The following is a 19,113-nucleotide window of genomic DNA, read 5'->3' as shown; positions in this document are numbered from 1 at the left end:
GCTTAAACCGCATTCAGGTAAAAGGTCCATGCAGCCCGTTCTCATTTGTATCCACAGCAAACACTCCACAGAAAGCGGCCGAATACCGGTAGCAGTGCTCAACACTCGCCCCTCTCCTTGCTTCTCAAACCACTCCATCGCTCTGCACCTTTGACCTGGAGCTCATCCTTATACCTCACAAGCCTCTCCTCAATTGGCTTCAAGGACACCACACTGGATCAATTTCATCTCTAACCACTCCTCCTCCATCTCATGGAACTCCAAAACCACCCCCCACGCCCTCTTTCCAGTGGTGTCTCCAGAGGCTCGGTCCTAAACCCACTCCTCTTCAGTCTCTACATGACCACTCGAGAGGGGGGTGTAGGGGGGAGATCACATCCAGATCCCCCCTTTCGCGCCCCCAACCCCCTGCCATCTTGAAGCTCATCACTGACTGTCTTGCCAAGGGATGACATTTCTCTGCTTTCTGCTGAACTCGTCTAAGACAGAAGTCATCTTCCTACCGGCCTCCAATGCCAGCCTCTCTATCTCATCCCCTACCCACTTAACCCCGGACCTACTCGCTGCATCTCCCTGGGTTAGCAACCTTCGAGTTCTCTTTGGTGTCAAGGGGCAATGAAGGGACTGGTGAGCAGCACACACCCAGATACATTCTGAACCTGAACCCAGGAGGCTTTGGCACCTGCCAACCATTATAACAGAGAATACAAGGGACCTGACAGGCTCTCAGCGGATACACAAAAGTAGCAACTAGACTTAAGGGGCCCCAGGCTTCACGCCATGCTAGGTGCTTCCTGCCAGTCTCTGTTAAACAAGTATTTAAAAAATGCAGGTGGAAGTTGAGAATAGTAGGTATAGAACATAGAACTTGATTACCTTATTTAATGAGTGTTTAGGCTTTAGGAGTAACGTACAGTAGTACAAATAATTATTGACTTGGCCACCGCAAAATCTTTCCCCATGAAGAAGATCCAGCAACCTCAGTGTCCGAAACATGTTGGGGTTAAAGCCTGACATTCTGTACCACAACATTTTGAAAAAAAGAGAATGAAACTATAACTGTTAAATGTCTTTTTTCTCACGTCTGTATGACTCAAGTTGTTCATTTTTACATTTGACGGGGCCTTGGTGGCTCTCACGTGCATTTTAAAGAGATGCCGACTGTGCCGTCATACTGTAAGCGGTGACTATTGATTGCAAAGTATCACTACCAACATAAAATATGTTTTCTTTTAACATTTGTGTTGTTACACCTATCCAGAAAAAGGTGGGCTAATGTTTGACAAAAGGGGGCGTAGATTATTTTGCTGGTATAGAGCCAGGACTACCCCTCGACACTAAACTGGGTTCCGCCCTTTTTTACCTGAAGGTGGAGAGAATTCTACCCGTTCATTAACATCCACTCATTATACAAGAAACAGCACAAAATCGCGCGCATGCGCTGAGGGTGGTCTATCGAGGACAGTTCCGCATTTTACACACTTATGTACAGCGTGAAACAGGTGACACTTGTACCAAAGCTAAAGAGAGCGATGCTTCGGGGCGCGGGTTGTGCCCATCTATCTTCTCCCCCTAAGGACGGGAGGAAGGGAAAAGAGCACCCCTGGAGGGTTCCCCTTCTGCTGGGCCCCACAGAGGAAGCGTAGTCTGAGGCGGGCAATCGCGGGCGTGGCTACTGGCCACATTCTCAGTCCCCTCCCATCCGCCCCCGCCCCCCCCCCCCCACACACACACTGAGCCTTCCTAATAACAAGACAGCAATGGATTCCGGGTAACTTGGTTCAAAAGTTGGGGTCCACAGGAAGTTACGGGCACAGTTCACTGCTGAATCTAGGGTGCACTATTGCCCAAGTTAACACTTTCTCTCACGCTTATCTGCGTTCTAAGGAGTGACAGGTGAGAGGTTGGGTATCATTTGGAAAAAGAATGGAAAAATAAAAGGTTAGACACAAAATACAATACGAGGGAACTAGGAAGCGTGTTGCCCACACACATACAACACACAAAGACCAAGCGAACATTGCACTGGGTTCAATTTCCTGCTCATGGGGAACCCAGGTCGGATTCCCTGCCCTTTCCCTGCCCACTGTGTAGGTGGAACCTGGAAGGGCACCACTTTACCTGCCCGGAACCTGGAAGGGCACCACTTTACCTGCCCACTGTGCAGCTGGAACCTGGAAAGGCACCGCATTCCCTGCCCACTGTGCAGGTGGAACCTGGAAGGGCACCACTTTACCTGCCCGGAACCTGGAAGGGCACCGCTTTACCTGCCCACTGTGCAGGTGGAACCTGGAGAGGCACCGCATTCCCTGCCCACTGTGCAGGTGGAACCTGGAAGGGCACCGCTTTACCTGCCCACTGTGCAGGTGGAACCTGGAAGGGCACCGCTTTACCTGCCCACTGTGCAGGTGGAACCTGGAAGGGCACCGCTTTACCTGCCCACTGTGCAGGTGGAACCTGGAAGGGCACCGCTTTACCTGCCCACTGTGTAGATGGAACTGGAAGGGCACCGCTTTACCTGCCCACTGTGCAGGTGGAACCTGGAAGGGCACCACTTTCCCTGCCCACTGTGCAGGTGGAACCTGGAAAGGCACCGCATTCCCTGCCCACTGTGCAGGTGGAACCTGGAAAGGCACCGCATTCCCTGCCCACTGTGCAGGTGGAACCTGGAAGGGCACCACTTTACCTGCCCGGAACCTGGAAGGGCACCGCTTTACCTGCCCACTGTGCAGATGGAACCTGGAGAGGCACCGCATTCCCTGCCCACTGTGCAGGTGGAACCTGGAAGGGCACCGCATTACCTGCCCACTGTGCAGATGGAACTGGAAGGGCACCGCTTTACCTGCCCACTGTGCAGATGGAACTGGAAGGGCACCGCTTTACCTGCCCACTGTGTAGATGGAACTGGAAGGGCACCGCTTTACCTGCCCACTGTGCAGGTGGAACCTGGAAGGGCACCACTTTCCCTGCCCACTGTGCAGGTGGAACCTGGAAAGGCACCGCATTCCCTGCCCACTGTGCAGGTGGAACCTGGAAAGGCACCGCATTCCCTGCCCACTGTGCAGGTGGAACCTGGAAGGGCACCACTTTACCTGCCCGGAACCTGGAAGGGCACCGCTTTACCTGCCCACTGTGCAGATGGAACCTGGAGAGGCACCGCATTCCCTGCCCACTGTGCAGGTGGAACCTGGAAGGGCACCGCATTACCTGCCCACTGTGCAGATGGAACTGGAAGGGCACCGCTTTACCTGCCCACTGTGCAGATGGAACTGGAAGGGCACCGCTTTACCTGCCCACTGTGTAGATGGAACTGGAAGGGCACCGCTTTACCTGCCCACTGTGCAGTTGGAACCTGGAAGGGCACCACTGTGTAGATGGTTCCAGCTCTCGCTTACTCTAGGCAGAAGGAAAGTGTTCAGCAGACTCCAGCGCTCTAGAGAAAACGTACCGTAACTTCTGGATGTTGGATGCAATCCCCGAGAGGCGGTACATCCCGTCCACGATGCCATGCTTCTCAATGAACTCTGTACAGCTCCGTAGCACCTGAGGGACTGGAGGGCAGAAAGGACCACAGAGGATGGTGGGAGAGAAAAAGAAAGGCAGGGGAGCGAGGAGTGAAATTCAATGATGCAGACAAGAAGAGGACAAGGAAGCAGGAGAGAATCAAGGAAAGAGTGGGCGAGAGAGTGGAGTACACAGTAAGAGAGGAGAGTAGAGCGAGGCGAGAGGGAAATAAAGAAAGAGGGTGTGGAAGCAGAAGGGATTCCAGGAAATCAATAGAGAGAGGAGAGTACACAGTAAGATAGAGTAGAGTGAGGCGCGATGGAAATAAAGAAAAAGGATGAGTAAGCAGAAGGGAATCGAGGAAAGAGACAGAGAGAGGGGAGTACACAGTAAGAGAGGAGAGGAGAGTAGAGCGAGGCGCGAGGGAAATAAAGAAAGAGGGTGTGGAAGCAGAAGGGAATCGAGGAAAGAGACAGAGAGGGGAGTACACAGTAAGAGAGGAGAGTAGAGCGAGGCGCGAGGGAAATAAAGAAAGAGGGTGAGGAAGCAGAAGGGATTCCAGGAAATCGATAGAGAGAGGGGAGTACACAGTAAGATAGAAGAGTAGAGCAAGGCGCAAGGGAAATAAAGAAAGAGGGTGTGGAAGCAGAAGGGATTCCAGGAAATCGATAGAGAGAGGGGAGTACACAGTAAGAGAGGAGAGTAGAGCGAGGCGCGAGGGAAATAAAGAAAGAGGGTGAGGAAGCAGAAGGGATTCCAGGAAATCGATAGAGAGAGGGGAGTACACAGTAAGATAGAAGAGTAGAGCAAGGCGCAAGGGAAATAAAGAAAGTGGATGAGGAAGAAGAAGGGAATCAAGGAAAGAGTGTGTGATAGAGGGGGGCGAGAGAGGGGAATACACAGTAAGAGGGTAGATTGAGGAGAGAGCGAAAGAAGGACCAGAAATATAAAGGTTATTTATTTGTAACAGGGACAAACTACACCGATAGGCTCACATATGTACACCACATTATTACACACTTGGAGGGTATCAAGCAGTTCAGAAAGAAAAGGTTTCGTTATTTTCTAATTGGGAATGTACTGCTTTGTTGACTTTGCTCAAAAAACCTACTCCGGGTTAAGCACTTAGCAGAAACAACGCTCAGTCTGATCCAATATTGGAACACTTGGAGTTACCTTAATTCAGAGGAGTTTATCATTGTCCTAACAGAGGGCCTTTGCAGTCCCTCACCAAGTGTCCTGTGAGGTCAGATCCTCATTTACCTCAACCCAAGCGGGCACACCACCTAAGGAACAAGTGCATGTTTTGTAGTAAAGGTAGTTTATTGTACAATCGTCTGTGCAGTCAAACTAACCTAAATCACCCTGAACCACATAAGTTGACACATTATATACATTTTTGGAATGGGTAAAACACTCCCATATTTTATTACAATCCACCCCACAATGGGATTGGACAAAACCTCTTCAAAAAAATCCCATCATTCTCCAATTCCTACATTCTCATTGGTAGCTGTTATCTTAACTACCATCTTCAGCTCATGTGTAGAACACGGCTCCTTTTAGGATTTGCCCTTGGTAAGACATGACATCAACCACCAGTTAAACATTTGTGGCAAACATAATTCATTACTAGAAACAACCTGCCTGAGCCCTTTAATCTTAACCCTTAATTGCATATGGCGCGCATAGGTACTTCAAGCAATATGAGGAAGGCTGAGTAAACAGGTTCTCTTTGAATTTAGCGATAACTACCTCATCCCCCAGTTCACCGGCCTACATTGAAAACATTTTAATCTAAATAACTGCCATTTCATTTTGCACAGTTCAATTGAAAAAGCAATTGAAACTCCTGGGTTTCAATCACTTTAGCCTTGTATATTGATTGACCCCATGGTTTATTGCTGGTCAGAACAAATAGAGAAAACCCTCTGCCAAGCTCCCATGCATTCAAGAGATTACATGTGCTTTACGGGATTACTTATCAGACCATTGAAACCACTTCCGGATCCTTCAGCTGAGCATCTCTAGTCGAAGTAATTCATTTACTCATCCTCTGCCCTCTGAAACTCTGCAGAGCCAGTTTCTCAAAGTCAACCCCTGACTGCCATGATATAATCTGTTCATAAAAAGCCCACTACATGCAGATTAATAAACCCCTTCATATGTTTTCTCAGCGTGCATGCATGTTTAATAAAAACGCTCGCCTCTATGGTGGACTCTTCAGGACAGGCCCCCTTTCTCGCATGCACATTATAAAACTCCTCATTGCCTGCTCCTGGGCACTCCTTAGCACATCATGTCTGAATCGTGTTTATATTTCATTTGGCGGTTTTAGCATTTGTCTTTCTACGTGTGTACAAAGCTAATATGCATCGGTTCAACCAAAAAGTAACACTAAGTAACATATCCCATTCACATTTAACTATACTGAATACATATGAAATTGCAACATCCTGCCCAATTTGCCACACCGCCAGTCACAAATATGGCGCGTGCAACATAAACCCCTCTTGATTGTGGGGACCTTTCCTGACCACCTCAATATACCATAGCAGAGCCGAGGAGATGCTTCTGGCTCCCACCACTAATTCATCCCTGTTAAGTATGTGCATAAGACACTACTTAACTTGCCTAAAAAGGTTATGGATGCTTAAGCGTCATTTCAATCCTTATGACCCCCACATCAATATGTCATGCGGTGCTAGAGATGGTTATCTCAGCTCCTTGAATGCATAACTCAGGCTGCTGATTGGAGACTAAGCCTAATGGTGACAATACTTTGTGACAAATGTAAGAGTGGAGATTAACGCTGCACAAAGGTCAACACAAGCGAGTCCAATTTGCAAATGTATGTCACTTGTCCAATGACGCTGTACACAAAATGCAACCTAGGAATGTTTCCAACAGTAACTGGTGCAAAGAAGTCACACTGGCAAACATGCTTCCTTTATGGTCTGGGACGGCTCTGGGGACCGGAGGAAACTGCCTGCTGAGTGAGAAGACCCCTGCAGATGGCACACAGGGATTCCACAGAGCCTCTGATCCAGCCCCAGTCCATCGCCTCTCCAGAAGATCTGGGCTCCCATATTCGACATCCAGTGGATTCCCTTCATCCAAACACCTTCCCCGTGAAAGCCTGAGAGCTGCGTACCCCAACCCAAGATTGGGACTTTCCAAGAACCGGTCAGGTGCAGGAGAAGACCCTTTCACACAACTCCACACCCAGCAGGGATGGACCTAACAGCTCCACTCCTCGGAGGGAAGAGGAGAGGTAAATTGTGCTGTACTCTGAGCAGAAGCACTTGCCCCCAGACACTTCCCTCATGCACTAATGGTAAGCCCCCTCACTCAGCCTGAATGGCGCAGAGGAGAACATCCAACCTGCATGATTATCAGCAGGGATTATGCATATAAAAAAATATCTGGCCCAAGGACAACACAGTAAACATTAACTTGAAATATCCTGGGGAGGGTAGGTAGGCACATCTCAAGATATTCAGGTTTCCTTTGCCCCCAAGGAATGAAGGGAAGCAGGGAGAGAGGGAACAGGATGCTCCCAAGCAAACGTCTAAAGCGCAAGGAGCGAAGTCGAAGCATCCTCCATCCTTTATGAATCCTTCCCTCTAGAATTCAAAACTACAAAGACTTGCTCCGAATCGGATCCTTGCAGGACACTTCCTGACCACCCCAAGCCAGCCATGAAGTACATACCAAGTCAAAGCAGTAGACAAGAGGTGTCCTCAGTCTGGAAGAGAGTTTACTAGTGCAGACAAAGGTTATAGAATAGTGAAGCAAGACACAGGGGAGAGATAAAGGGAACTATGGGAAGTTACAGGGTGGGGATGTCTGGATAGACTACAGAGACTCGGGTCTCATAACCTCAAAGAAATATTGCACCCGTATCCCTTACAAAATGAGATGAGACACAGCCTAAGGGAGAAAAGCAGAACCTGGTTGAGACTAACACCCACCAAGAGGGCTGGACCCTGGGAGAGAGCCAGACCCTGAGCTACAGCCAGACTCAGAGCGTCGGAGCAAGAGCGCCAGACCCAGAGCGAGAGCGCCAGACCCAGAGCGAGAACGCCAGACCCAGAGCGCCAGAGCGAGAGCGCCAGACCCAGAGCGAGAGCGCCAGACCCAGAGCGAGAGCGCCAGACCCAGAGCGAGAGCGCCAGACCCAGAGCGAGAGCGCCAGACCCAGAGCGAGAGCGCCAGACCTGCAGAGAGCGCCAGACCTAGAGAGAGCGAGAGAGAGCCAGATCCTGAGTGAGCCAGACCCTGAGAGAGAGAGAGCCAGACCCCGAGAGAGAGAGAGCCAGACCCTGAGAGAGAGCCAGACCCGAGAGAAAGAGCCAGACCCTGAGAGAGAGCCAGACCCCGAGACAGACCCTGAGAGAGAGAGAGCCAGACCCCGAGAGAGACAGACCCTGAGAGAGAGAGAGAGAGAGAGAGAGAGACATACCCCTGAGAGAGTGCCATACCCCTGAGAGAGAGAGCACCAGACCCCTGAGAGAGAGAGACAGACCCTGAGAGAGAGAGAGAGCCAGACCCTGAGCGAGAGAGAGAGAGAGCCAGACCCTGAGAGAGAGAGAGACAGACCTTGAGAGAGCCATACCCCTGAGAGCCAGACCCCTGAGAGAGAGAGCGCCAGACCCCTTAGAGAGAGAGAGCGCCAGACCCTTGAGAGAGAGAGAGCCCCAGACCCTTGAGAGAGAGAACCAAACCCTGGGTGAGAACCAAACCCTGGGTGAGAACCAAACCCAGGGTGAGAACCAAACCCAGGGTGAGAACCAAACCCAGGGTGAGAACCAAACCCAGGGAGAGGTGCACAACCTGGGAGAGAACCAAACCCTAGGAGAGGCGCAGACTTCTGGAGACAACAGGACCGGGTGAGAACCAGACCACAGAAGATGCCCAGACCATGGGAGGAATAGAAAAGAGCCGGAGGAGGTGAATTAAGAGTCACACAGAGAAACCTAGAAGTTTCTGGGGACTATAACTCAGACACTGGCGAAGACCAGAGAAAAAGTCTTCCAGGGGGGCTTATCTCAGTCCCTGGCAGGAGGTAGAAAACAGAAAGGAGAAGGCAGGTCCTACTGAAGGCGCACGCCAAGGAGGGTGGCTTGGGCCAGTGGTCGATAACAAGGCCTCGCAACAACCCTAGCAAGAGGGAAGACATGTGCTGAGCTAAAGGTAATAGCACTGCAAGGGCAGGGGGAGAAATACTTGCCGGTAAGTAAGGCAAGAGGGGGAAAGGGGTGCTGGTAAGTAGTGTGGTCTTCACACCGTGAAGCCTGGAAGGGTGACCCGTAATCAGACTGATAAAAGGACTACTGTTCTGCAGGAGTACAGGGACGAGTAGTGGCTAAACCTACTACTCGGCACTACACTACCATTAAAGCAGCAGTGACCCCAATCATAAAGAGATGAGCCAAGCACAGCCAGGAAGGCAGACTCCTCTTTTTGTAGAGCAGGCTGAGGGCAGGCTAGATCTTCACCAGCAGTGTTCCCGATGATAAAGATGAGACGAGCACAGCCCGGAAGGTAGACCACCACCTCCTCTTTTGGCAGAGCAGGCAGAGGGCAGGCTAGATCTTCACCAGCAGTGTTCCCGATGATAAAGATGAGACGAGCACAGCCCGGAAGGTAGACCACCACCTCCTCTTTTGGCAGAGCAGGCAGAGGGCAGGCTAGATCTTCACCAGCAGTGTTCCCGATGATAAAGATGAGACGAGCACAGCCCGGAAGGTAGACCTCTGTCACCTCTTTTGGTAGAGCAGGCTGAGGGCAAGCTAGATCTTCACCAGCAGTGTTCCCGATGATAAAGATCAGAAGAGCACAGCCCGGAAGGTAGACCACCACCTCCTCTTTTGGCAGAGCAGGCAGAGGGCAGGCTAGATCTTCACCTGCAGTGTTCCCGATGATAAAGATGAGACGAGCACAGCCAGGAAGGTAGACCTCTGTCACCTCTTTTGGTAGAGCAGGCAGAGGGCAGGCTAGATCTTCAGGAGGAGTGTGAGCTGATAACAGTAGAAACTTAAAGAGTGCTAGTAAAATGAATCCACAATAAAAGAATATCCAACCAAGGGTCTCTAAAAACGAGAGGACTTTAATCCAACGAAACACAAACTAGTTAAACCAGCTCTTTAGAGGGACCTCAGAAAACGCAGAACTTTTTGTGAAAGGGCACTCTGGGCTGATGAGCAGAGTTGCTCCGGCAATGATTTCTGCAACTGCCAATGTTCAAGGATATGTTTGTATAGAAAAGGGTAGAGAAGGGGTATTAAAAGTCACTGTGGTCACAAACAGTGGTCCAGTGAAACAGGGCCTCTTGATAGATCCTTTAAGGTTTGTCCTTGGTCGTCTAAGCCAACCTCCATGACCCTATGCCCTTAAGAAACCCTTCTATGTGCTTCCTGTTTTAACATCCCACTCTAGATACACCATTCCTGATTGATGAGTGAGACCCTCCCTCCCTCCCTCTACTAGGCTTTAATGTAACCCCAGACAAGTTAAGCTTCTCAAGGAAGGTGTTGAACTAGATCTTGCCGATTCGAGTATTCTGTCGGTTATACGGCAAGCGAGCGGGCACTGTCCAACTGGAACTTAAGTCTAAGGGTTCCGTCCTGCTTCAACGTGGCAAGTACTCTCCATGCAGAAGAGACATTTCCTGAACTGAACGGTGTGTGCTTTTCCCCACACCTGTATCTCGCCGCCATCTACAATCTGCGCCGGCTAGACAGGAGGATCTGGATCCACTTCCAAGTGGATCTATTTAGACAACAAGCTCAGCAACTCCGAAATGTAACGTTGCCATGGAAACATTTCTGGTATCAACCATAATAGATATACAACTTAATGTCATCAATTACTCTTCTGTGCGGCTAGAATAAGGAGTCCAGGAGCTTCTGAAAATATATCAAGAATAGATGAGTCATCTTTTTCCCCAGCATGCGCGTGTGGGATTTAATTCAAATAAGACACCATCCTGCAAACTCTTAAGTGGCAACTTTGAACAATACATATAAAACGTCATCACTTATTTCAAACAATTGTCCTCTCGTGATCTCGCATTCAGGCACAGTCCATTTCGGGGCCCCATTATGAGTTATTCTCAAAGTACTTCAGTCTCCACCATTTAACCATCAGTGACCTCCTAGACAAAGGAAAACACATTGCCACCTACACGCACTGCACTGAGTCCCCGGTGACCTACTACACAATTACTAACACCATGCCACCTACACGCACTGCACTCAGTCCCCGGTGACCTACTACACAATTACTAACACCATGCCACCTACAACCACTGCAGTTAGCTCCCCGGTGACCTACTACACAATTACTAACACCATGCCACCTACACGCACTGCACTGAGTCCCCGGTGACCTACTACACAATTACTAACACCATGCCACCTACACGCACTGCACTGAGTCCCCGGTGACCTACTACACAATTACTAACACCATGCCACCTACACGCACTGCACTGAGTCCCCGGTGACCTACTACACAATTACTAACACTATGCCACCTACACCCACTGCAGTGAGCTCCCAGTGACGACCTGCACAATTACTAACACCATGCCACCTACACGCACTGCACTGAGTCCCCAGTGACCTACTACACAATTACTAACACTATGCCACCTACAACCACTGCAGTGAGCTCCCAGTGACGACCTGCACAATTACTAACACCATGCCACCTACACACACTGCACTGAGCCCCTGGTGACCTACTACACAATTACTAACACCATGCCACCTACAAACACTGCACTGCGCTCCAGATGCCCTCCTACACAATGGCAAACACCATGCCACCTACAAACACTGCACTGCGCTCCAGATGCCCTCCTAGACAATGGCAAACACCATGCCACCTACACACACATACACACTGCACTGAGCCCCCAGTGACCTCCTACACAATTACTAACACTATGCCACCTCCAACCACTGCAGTGAGCTCCCAGTGACGACCTACACAATTACTAACACCATGCCACCTACACACACTGCACTGAGCCCCTGGTGACCTACTACACAATTACTAACACTATGCCACCTACACCCACTGCAGTGAGCTCCCAGTGACGACCTACACAATTACTAACACCATGCCACCTACACACACTGCACTGAGCCCCTGGTGACCTACTACACAATTACTAACACCATGCCACCTACAAAAACTGCACTGAGCTCCTGATGCCCTCCTATACAATTGCAAACACCATGCCACCTACAAACACTGCACTGCGCTCCAGATGCCCTCCTACACAATGGCAAACACCATGCCACCTACAAACACTGCACTGCGCTCCAGATGCCCTCCTAGACAATGGCAAACACCATGCCACCTACACACACATACACACTGCACTGAGCCCCCAGTGACCTCCTACACAATTACTAACACTATGCCACCTCCAACCACTGCAGTGAGCTCCCAGTGACGACCTACACAATTACTAACACCATGCCACCTACACGCACTGCACTGAGTCCCCGGTGACCTACTACACAATTACTAACACTATGCCACCTACACCCACTGCAGTGAGCTCCCAGTGACGACCTACACAATTACTAACACCATGCCACCTACACACACTGCACTGAGCCCCTGGTGACCTACTACACAATTACTAACACCATGCCACCTACAAAAACTGCACTGAGCTCCTGATGCCCTCCTATACAATTGCAAACACCATGCCACCTACAAACACTGCACTGCGCTCCAGATCCCCTCCTACACAATGGCAAACACCATGCCACCTACAAACACTGCACTGCGCTCCAGATGCCCTCCTAGACAATGGCAAACACCATGCCACCTACACACACATACACACTGCACTGAGCCCCCAGTGACCTCCTACACAATTACTAACACTATGCCACCTCCAACCACTGCAGTGAGCTCCCAGTGACGACCTACACAATTACTAACACCATGCCACCTACACACACTGCACTGAGCCCCTGGTGACCTACTACACAATTACTAACACCATGCCACCTACAAAAACTGCACTGAGCCCCCGGTGACCTACTACACAATTACTAACACTATGCCACCTACACACACTGCACTGAGCTCCCGATGCCCTCCTACACAATTACTAACACCATGCCACTTACAAACACTGCATTGAGGTCCCGATGCCCTCCTACACAATGGCAAACACCATGCCACCTACACACACACACCGCACTGAGCCCCTGGTGACCTACTACACAATTACTAACACCATGCCACCTAGAAACACTGCACTGAGCTCCCGGTGACCTACTACACAATTACTAACACCGTGCCACCTACAAACACTGCACTGAGCTCCCAGTGCCCTCCTACACAATGGCAAACACCATGCCACCAACACACTGCACTGAGCTCCCGGTGACGACCTACACAATTACTAACACTATGCCACCTACAAGCACTGCACTGACCTCCCGGTGACGACCTACACAATTACTGACACTATGCCACCTACAAGCACTGCACTGAGCTCCTGGTGACAACCTACACAATTACTAACACTATGCCACCTACACACACTGTACTGAGAACCCGGTGACGACCTCCACAATTACTAACACTATGCCCCCTACACACACTGCACTGAGCTCCCGGTGTCGTCCTACACAATTACTAACACCATGCCACCTACTGCACTGCGCTCCCGGTGATGACCTACACAATTACTAACACTACACTGTGTATAAGCACTGTACATAGCGGCGCTCAGTGACTTCCTACACAGTGGCAAACAGTGTCACCTACAAACACTGCACTGAGCTCCCGGTGACCTCCTACACAATAGCAAACACTATGCCACCTACACACACTGCACTGAGCTCACAGTGACCTCCTACACAATTACTAACACCATGCCACCTACAAACACTGCACTACCGGTGACGACCTACACAATTACTACCCAAAACACTGTGTATAAACACTGTACTGAGCTCTCAGTGACTTCCTACACGATGGCAAACACTATGCCACCTACACACACTGCACTGAGCTCACAGTGACCTACTACACAATTACTAACACCATGCCACCTACACACACTGCACTGAGCCCCCAGTGACCTACTACACAATTAGTAACACCATGCCACCAACAAACACTGCACTGAGCTCCCGGTGACCTACTACACAATTACTAACACCATGCCACCTACAAACACTGCACTGAGCTCCCGATGCCCTCCTACACAATGGCAAAGACCATGCCACCAATACACACTGCACTGAGCTCCCGGTGACGACCTACACAATTACTAACACTATGCCACCTACAAGCACTGCACTGAGCTCCCGGTGATGACCTACACAATTACTAACACTACACCGTGAACAAACACTGTACTGAGCTCCTGATCTCCTCCTACACAATGGCAAACACTATGCCACCTACACACACTGCACTGAGCTCACAGTGACCTCCTACACAATTACTAACACCATGCCACCTACAAACACTGCACTACCGGTGACGACCTACACAATTACTACCCAAAACACTGTGTATAAACACTGTACTGAGCTCTCAGTGACTTCCTACACAATGGCAAACACTACGCCACCTACAAGCACTGCACTGAGCTCCCGGTGATGACCTACACAATTACTAGCACTACACCGTGATCAAAAACTGCACTGAGCTCTCGGTGACGACCTACACAATGGCAAACACTACGCCACCTACAGACCCTGCACTGAGCTCCCGGTGACCTCCCACGCAATGACAAATACTAGGCTGGCTACACACACTGTACTGAGCTCTCAGTTACCTCCTACACAATGACAAACACTACACTGCCTGAAAGAGTCGCCTGTTGGGAGTGTTCATGGTACATATGAAAAACCCTCAAGTGGGACAGTGAATGGTAGAACGAGGCTCCTGGTCCATGGGAAAGTCTCACACCAGTAACAAGCTGTTGTGTCCTATTAATATTCTACTGGAAATACATGCGGACAGACGAATCTGCAAAGACCCAGACACCCAACTAATGGTGGAAATCTGCACTCAGCCATGCTCGCTCCTCCCCCCCTTCCAAAGCACGCTGAGGGTTCCCAGGCCTCACAAAGGAAGCGCATCAGCTTGCAGCCGGGCTCTGCATGTCACAGCCAGACCTTACTAATGGCACTAGGGCTTATTCACTTCAAATTAATTCCTGCCCCCCCGCCCCCCCATCCAACCCCGCCTTAAAAACAAAGGACTTGTTTTCATCATGTGCGCGGGTGCGTTTTGTTGCAATTGGGTGACTGGACCTCCTGCCTCAGTCTCAACTCGCAGACCGCAAGCGTCCTGAGGCTATTTCGCTCCCACGGAGCCATACGAGCGCTATGAAGCTGTACCCGTGCTTTCCAATGTCCGGGGTGGCTAACGGGCCATTTCACGAGGCAAGGCAGGTGTCAAGAATTATTCCACAAGACCCGCAAAATTACACGGTTAAAAGCAGCTGCTAAACCCACTGTGGGGGTCGTGGGAGGCAGGCTGGGTCCCTGTAATGCCTTGTATTTTTTTATTTTTTTTAAAGCGCTGACACAGCCCGGGGGCATCGAGGAGCTGCTACAGGAATATATCTCAGTTGCGCGTTAATAACGCGCTTAATACCCAGAGGTTTCTAAGCGTGGACCCGGGCAAGCTATCCTCCGGGGACACTTGTGTCTATGTTCATGGACGGCAAAGAAACTTGCTCTTCCCTTGTTCATGTTGTAGGACCAAATGACGTTGGGTCACGTGTGTGGGCGGGGCTACCGCCAAATTCAACAGTCTGAAACCGAGATTAAAAAGTGAGAGTATATTTATTTTGCAATTTATACAGCGCACCAAGCCCGAAAGCATCTAGGCGCTGTACTTGACAGTAGGCCATGGTGATGTACAGTTCCATGCCGGCGTAGAGGTTACAAGGATACGCTGGTTGCATGGTAAATGGCTACAGAACAGACAAAAGATACAGTGGTTGCTTACACAAGTGTCACAATTGCAGTTACTTAGGCTGGCTCGCTTACAAGTTGCAGGTGTTGGAGGAAAAGCTAATTCATTCATTCATTCATTAGTTACCTGGGCGGTACTCAGTAGGGCGAGACCTAGCAGAGCGATGAGGTCGTGCAATTCTTTTGTAGCGCCTGTGTGAATAGCCAGGTTTTGAGGTGTTTTCGGAATGTCCAGCAGTAGGTTTCCGATCTTAGAACTATTTATAAGTTATTCCAAAGTTTGGCTGCTAGCACTGGGAAGCTGCTACCACCAGCATTCTGCAGTTTGAATTGTGACACCATGAGGCAGTGCTCATAGGCTGACCGCATAGGCCAGTCGGAGTGTTTGGACGTTGAGGTTGTTGGGAAGGAGATAGTCCTATCCCACCCCGCTAGCCACCGCCAAAGAGAATAAACGTCTTCGCAGTCATGCAGGGACACGCCCCCTCCACCAGGGTACAGGTAAGAGCCCTATAACATAGCGAAGTAGGCTAATAATGGCAACCATGCTTCGACATTAGGACACCATTTTGTACGAGGCCTAAACACCATCTTTTTAGTAGGCCCAAAATCCACCACTCTGAGGCTGCGGCCGTCGACACCCCCAGCCTCTCTCACAAAGGGACCAAGCCATACACACACGGGAGGATCGCTCCTGAGCAACGTGCTCACCTTGGCAGCAAGACATCACGGAGCAACATAGGTTCGATCCCTGGGTCGCGCTTAAAAACCTCTGGGTATTAAGCGTGTTATAAATAACCAATCATAGGATATATCACACCAGACCAGCTGCGCAGGAGCCTTGCTCCTACGGAAGTTCATCCGCCACTGTTCTTTCAATGTTGCAATTACCTGAATGTCGCGGTCGGCATGTCAATATATTATCCCCTCTGTTCAAAAGGCCCACCTTGCATATGACATTCAGGTATCTGCCATTATTCATGACATGTCAGTTCCTGTTGTTTAGATTAGTTAGAAACGTAAAGCCCGCCGACCTTACCTTCACCGCGGAGATGCGCCCATCTGACTCACGTGCACCAAGATCGACTGGTAAACAACAGCCACATAGAGCTGGCCATTCCATAGGTCCCCCACCAACCAATAACGCAATATCTGTCTTAGTTCAAATCGTCTTCAGTGATGCCTGTACCCTTTTTAATGTGCTGCCTGTGTAATTTTTGGCAGAGAGCTCTCGGGCAGCAGAGTTCTTTGCTTGCATTTTATATATTATATCAAACTTTGTTAGCGTTGCAAAATTATCTCGGTGTCATTCCCTGACGGGGTGTGCTATATTCTATTATTATTATTATTGGGACACGTGTATTGGGAGGGTGCCTTCAAGGTTCACACCTCGAACCTGCCTCTGTATTTTATTGCATTGCTGCGTCTCATTACGCACAGTGCAGGAGATCGGACTTCTGTGCAATAATCTAATCCGTGGGATGCAAGCAGAGGGTCCAAAGAACAGAAGCCAGCAGTGGTGACGAGTCCACAAAATGGCTGCCTGCACAGCACCAGGCGCTACAGTCCTGCATCACTGGGCAGGGGGAAAAACACAAAATGAAGCACACAAAGGAACATTAGAACCAGTGCTGGAAATTTGCAAAATGTACTGGGGGAAGAGTCCTATCATGCTTGGAAGGGCGGGGCCATGGGGAGGAGCCGTGGTCCCAGGCCAGGCCACGTTTACAGTACCTCTTCATAGAACCTAAACCTGGCGATTTGCATAAAAGCAAAGAGCACTATGGGAACCTAAGTCCAGAATTTTACATTTGAAACATGTTTTATTGTGATACTGTAAGAAACCGTTCTGAGCAAATAATGGAAGTTGGGCTCTGCAGTTTTAATTGGTCACACAACTCACCCTAAGACAAAAATGTCTCTACACTGCAGTACATATATACCAGTCTGGACAGCCACAACAAAAATGGGGCTTTGGAGGTTTTAGTATTCAGTTGACTATGGAGGAAGTATCTATCCTGAAGCCGAGCAACCGCCCCCTTCCTGAGCAGACTGCACACTACTAAACATGCTGTACCCTACCTTTGCCCCCGAATCAGCTTCCACTGGCCTCCCGGACACAGCTGGTCCTGCCCAGCTAACACTTCACTCCACCAAACAAGTGAATCCTTCACCACCACAAGTGGAAAGCCCCCTCTTCTCCAGTGACACCCAAAGCATCAATATTTCCCCTGACGTTTTTTAGAATTCAACCAGAACATTATTTTGCAAGAATCGAAGTTGCAGTGTTTATTGCATGGAACTCTGGAAGCACCCAGAAAAACGGTGCAGGACTCTCCTTGGGTCAGATATGAAATATTCTAAGCCCCCACACACCCCCACCTGATGCCACCTTCAGCATACATTTCCTCGCGGTGTGGTTGGATGAAGGAAGGAATGGGCCCCTACCTCTCTCTAGATTACAGAAACCTTTCACCAGTGCAAGTGCAAAATTGCACAGTATTAGCAATGGGTTAAAGTTTGCTCTATTTTAAAACGCACTGGGACATATTAGAAAATCATTACATCATGACAAGTGCAGTTTGGCATGGTAAAACCACCAGGGCAACAATTGCCCTAGTGCTAATACCATTTGCTATTAGCACTGGGGCAAACGTTGGTCTGGTGCAAAAATGCAGTGATAATGTATCTTTTTTGCACTAGAGCAATTTTTTGCCCTAGTGTTTGTAACTTACCAAACTGCACTGGTCGAGGTGCAATGATTTTCTAATCTGCCCGGTGTTTTTAAAAATAGAGAAAACTTTGCCCTAATGCTAATACGTGCAACTCTGCACTTGCACCAGGGCAAAGTTTCTGTATTCTGGCCCCTCTACACACCCTTCTGATAACCGGTTATTCAGTCTGTCCGCCCTCGTACATCTTGTCAACAGTGTGCACCATGTTGGTCTGTATGGCATAATGTCGGTTACACTAAAAAAAAACAGGGCTACCCGGGGGTTACCCCCTTCTGCCCCCCTCCTGCCTAATTCCCCTCCCCCACCCCCACAAAACAAGAGCCAGACACTATGCCATGCAGGCAATCCAGACTGCTGGTCTTTCGGTGACTATGGCAGATCCCCAAACCAGAGAATGGGCCACTTGGGGTTCTGGAGAATCGGCCGTCAGGGACCATGGCTGTCTGGACCAGCAGGCCTTCTTTACAATCAGCTGAACAAAACTGAATTTAAGTTTAACTGTATACAGCACTGGTAACCCTACAGCACAACACACCACTTTCCATGAGGTCGGCAACACTGCACCCCCCCATGCGCCAGCGCTGGCTCCACCTGAACTGCTCAGTTGCACTGCTAGGCGCCACTTCATGGTAATTCAGACAATAAACCAAAAGGCAGGTGTACTTGTAAAACAAAGGCAGTCTAGTGACCTGACAGATGCGGATATGGGTATGCTACCTAACAGAGCTCTCAAGTCTCCAAATGCCATCCATGAGAAAGTCAACAAGCCCTGCTTTCCTTAGCCTTCCGGGACTTGTAGTTCTACATTTAAACGGGGACATTTGGATGAAGTGGTAAGAACCAATGTTACAGTGGCTCAGGGTTTGGGCAAATCCCAATGCTTCCTGTCCCATTAT

At 49.7% G+C, this 19,113-nt stretch overlaps 1 protein-coding gene across 14 annotated transcripts in view; it reads right to left on the bottom strand.

Annotated features, from left to right (window-relative positions):
• Positions 1-19,113, bottom strand: part of ARHGAP32 (Rho GTPase activating protein 32) — a 1,621,198-nt gene that overhangs the window by 56,260 nt on the left and 1,545,825 nt on the right. For all 14 annotated transcript variants that reach the window (XM_069614162.1, XM_069614164.1, XM_069614161.1 and 11 more), the window contains one exon: positions 3,449-3,551. In XM_069614162.1, coding sequence (XP_069470263.1) covers positions 3,449-3,551 — 103 coding nt within the window. The remainder of the gene's footprint in view (positions 1-3,448; positions 3,552-19,113) is intronic.

Source organism: Ambystoma mexicanum, chromosome 9, assembly GCF_040938575.1.
Source record: "Ambystoma mexicanum isolate Mex_15411 chromosome 9, UKY_AmexF1_1, whole genome shotgun sequence".
In the NCBI taxonomy this organism is placed as follows: Eukaryota; Metazoa; Chordata; class Amphibia; order Caudata; family Ambystomatidae; genus Ambystoma; species Ambystoma mexicanum.
The sequence above is the reverse complement of the archived record's forward strand: the minus strand, read 5'-3'. Positions and strand labels throughout refer to the sequence as shown.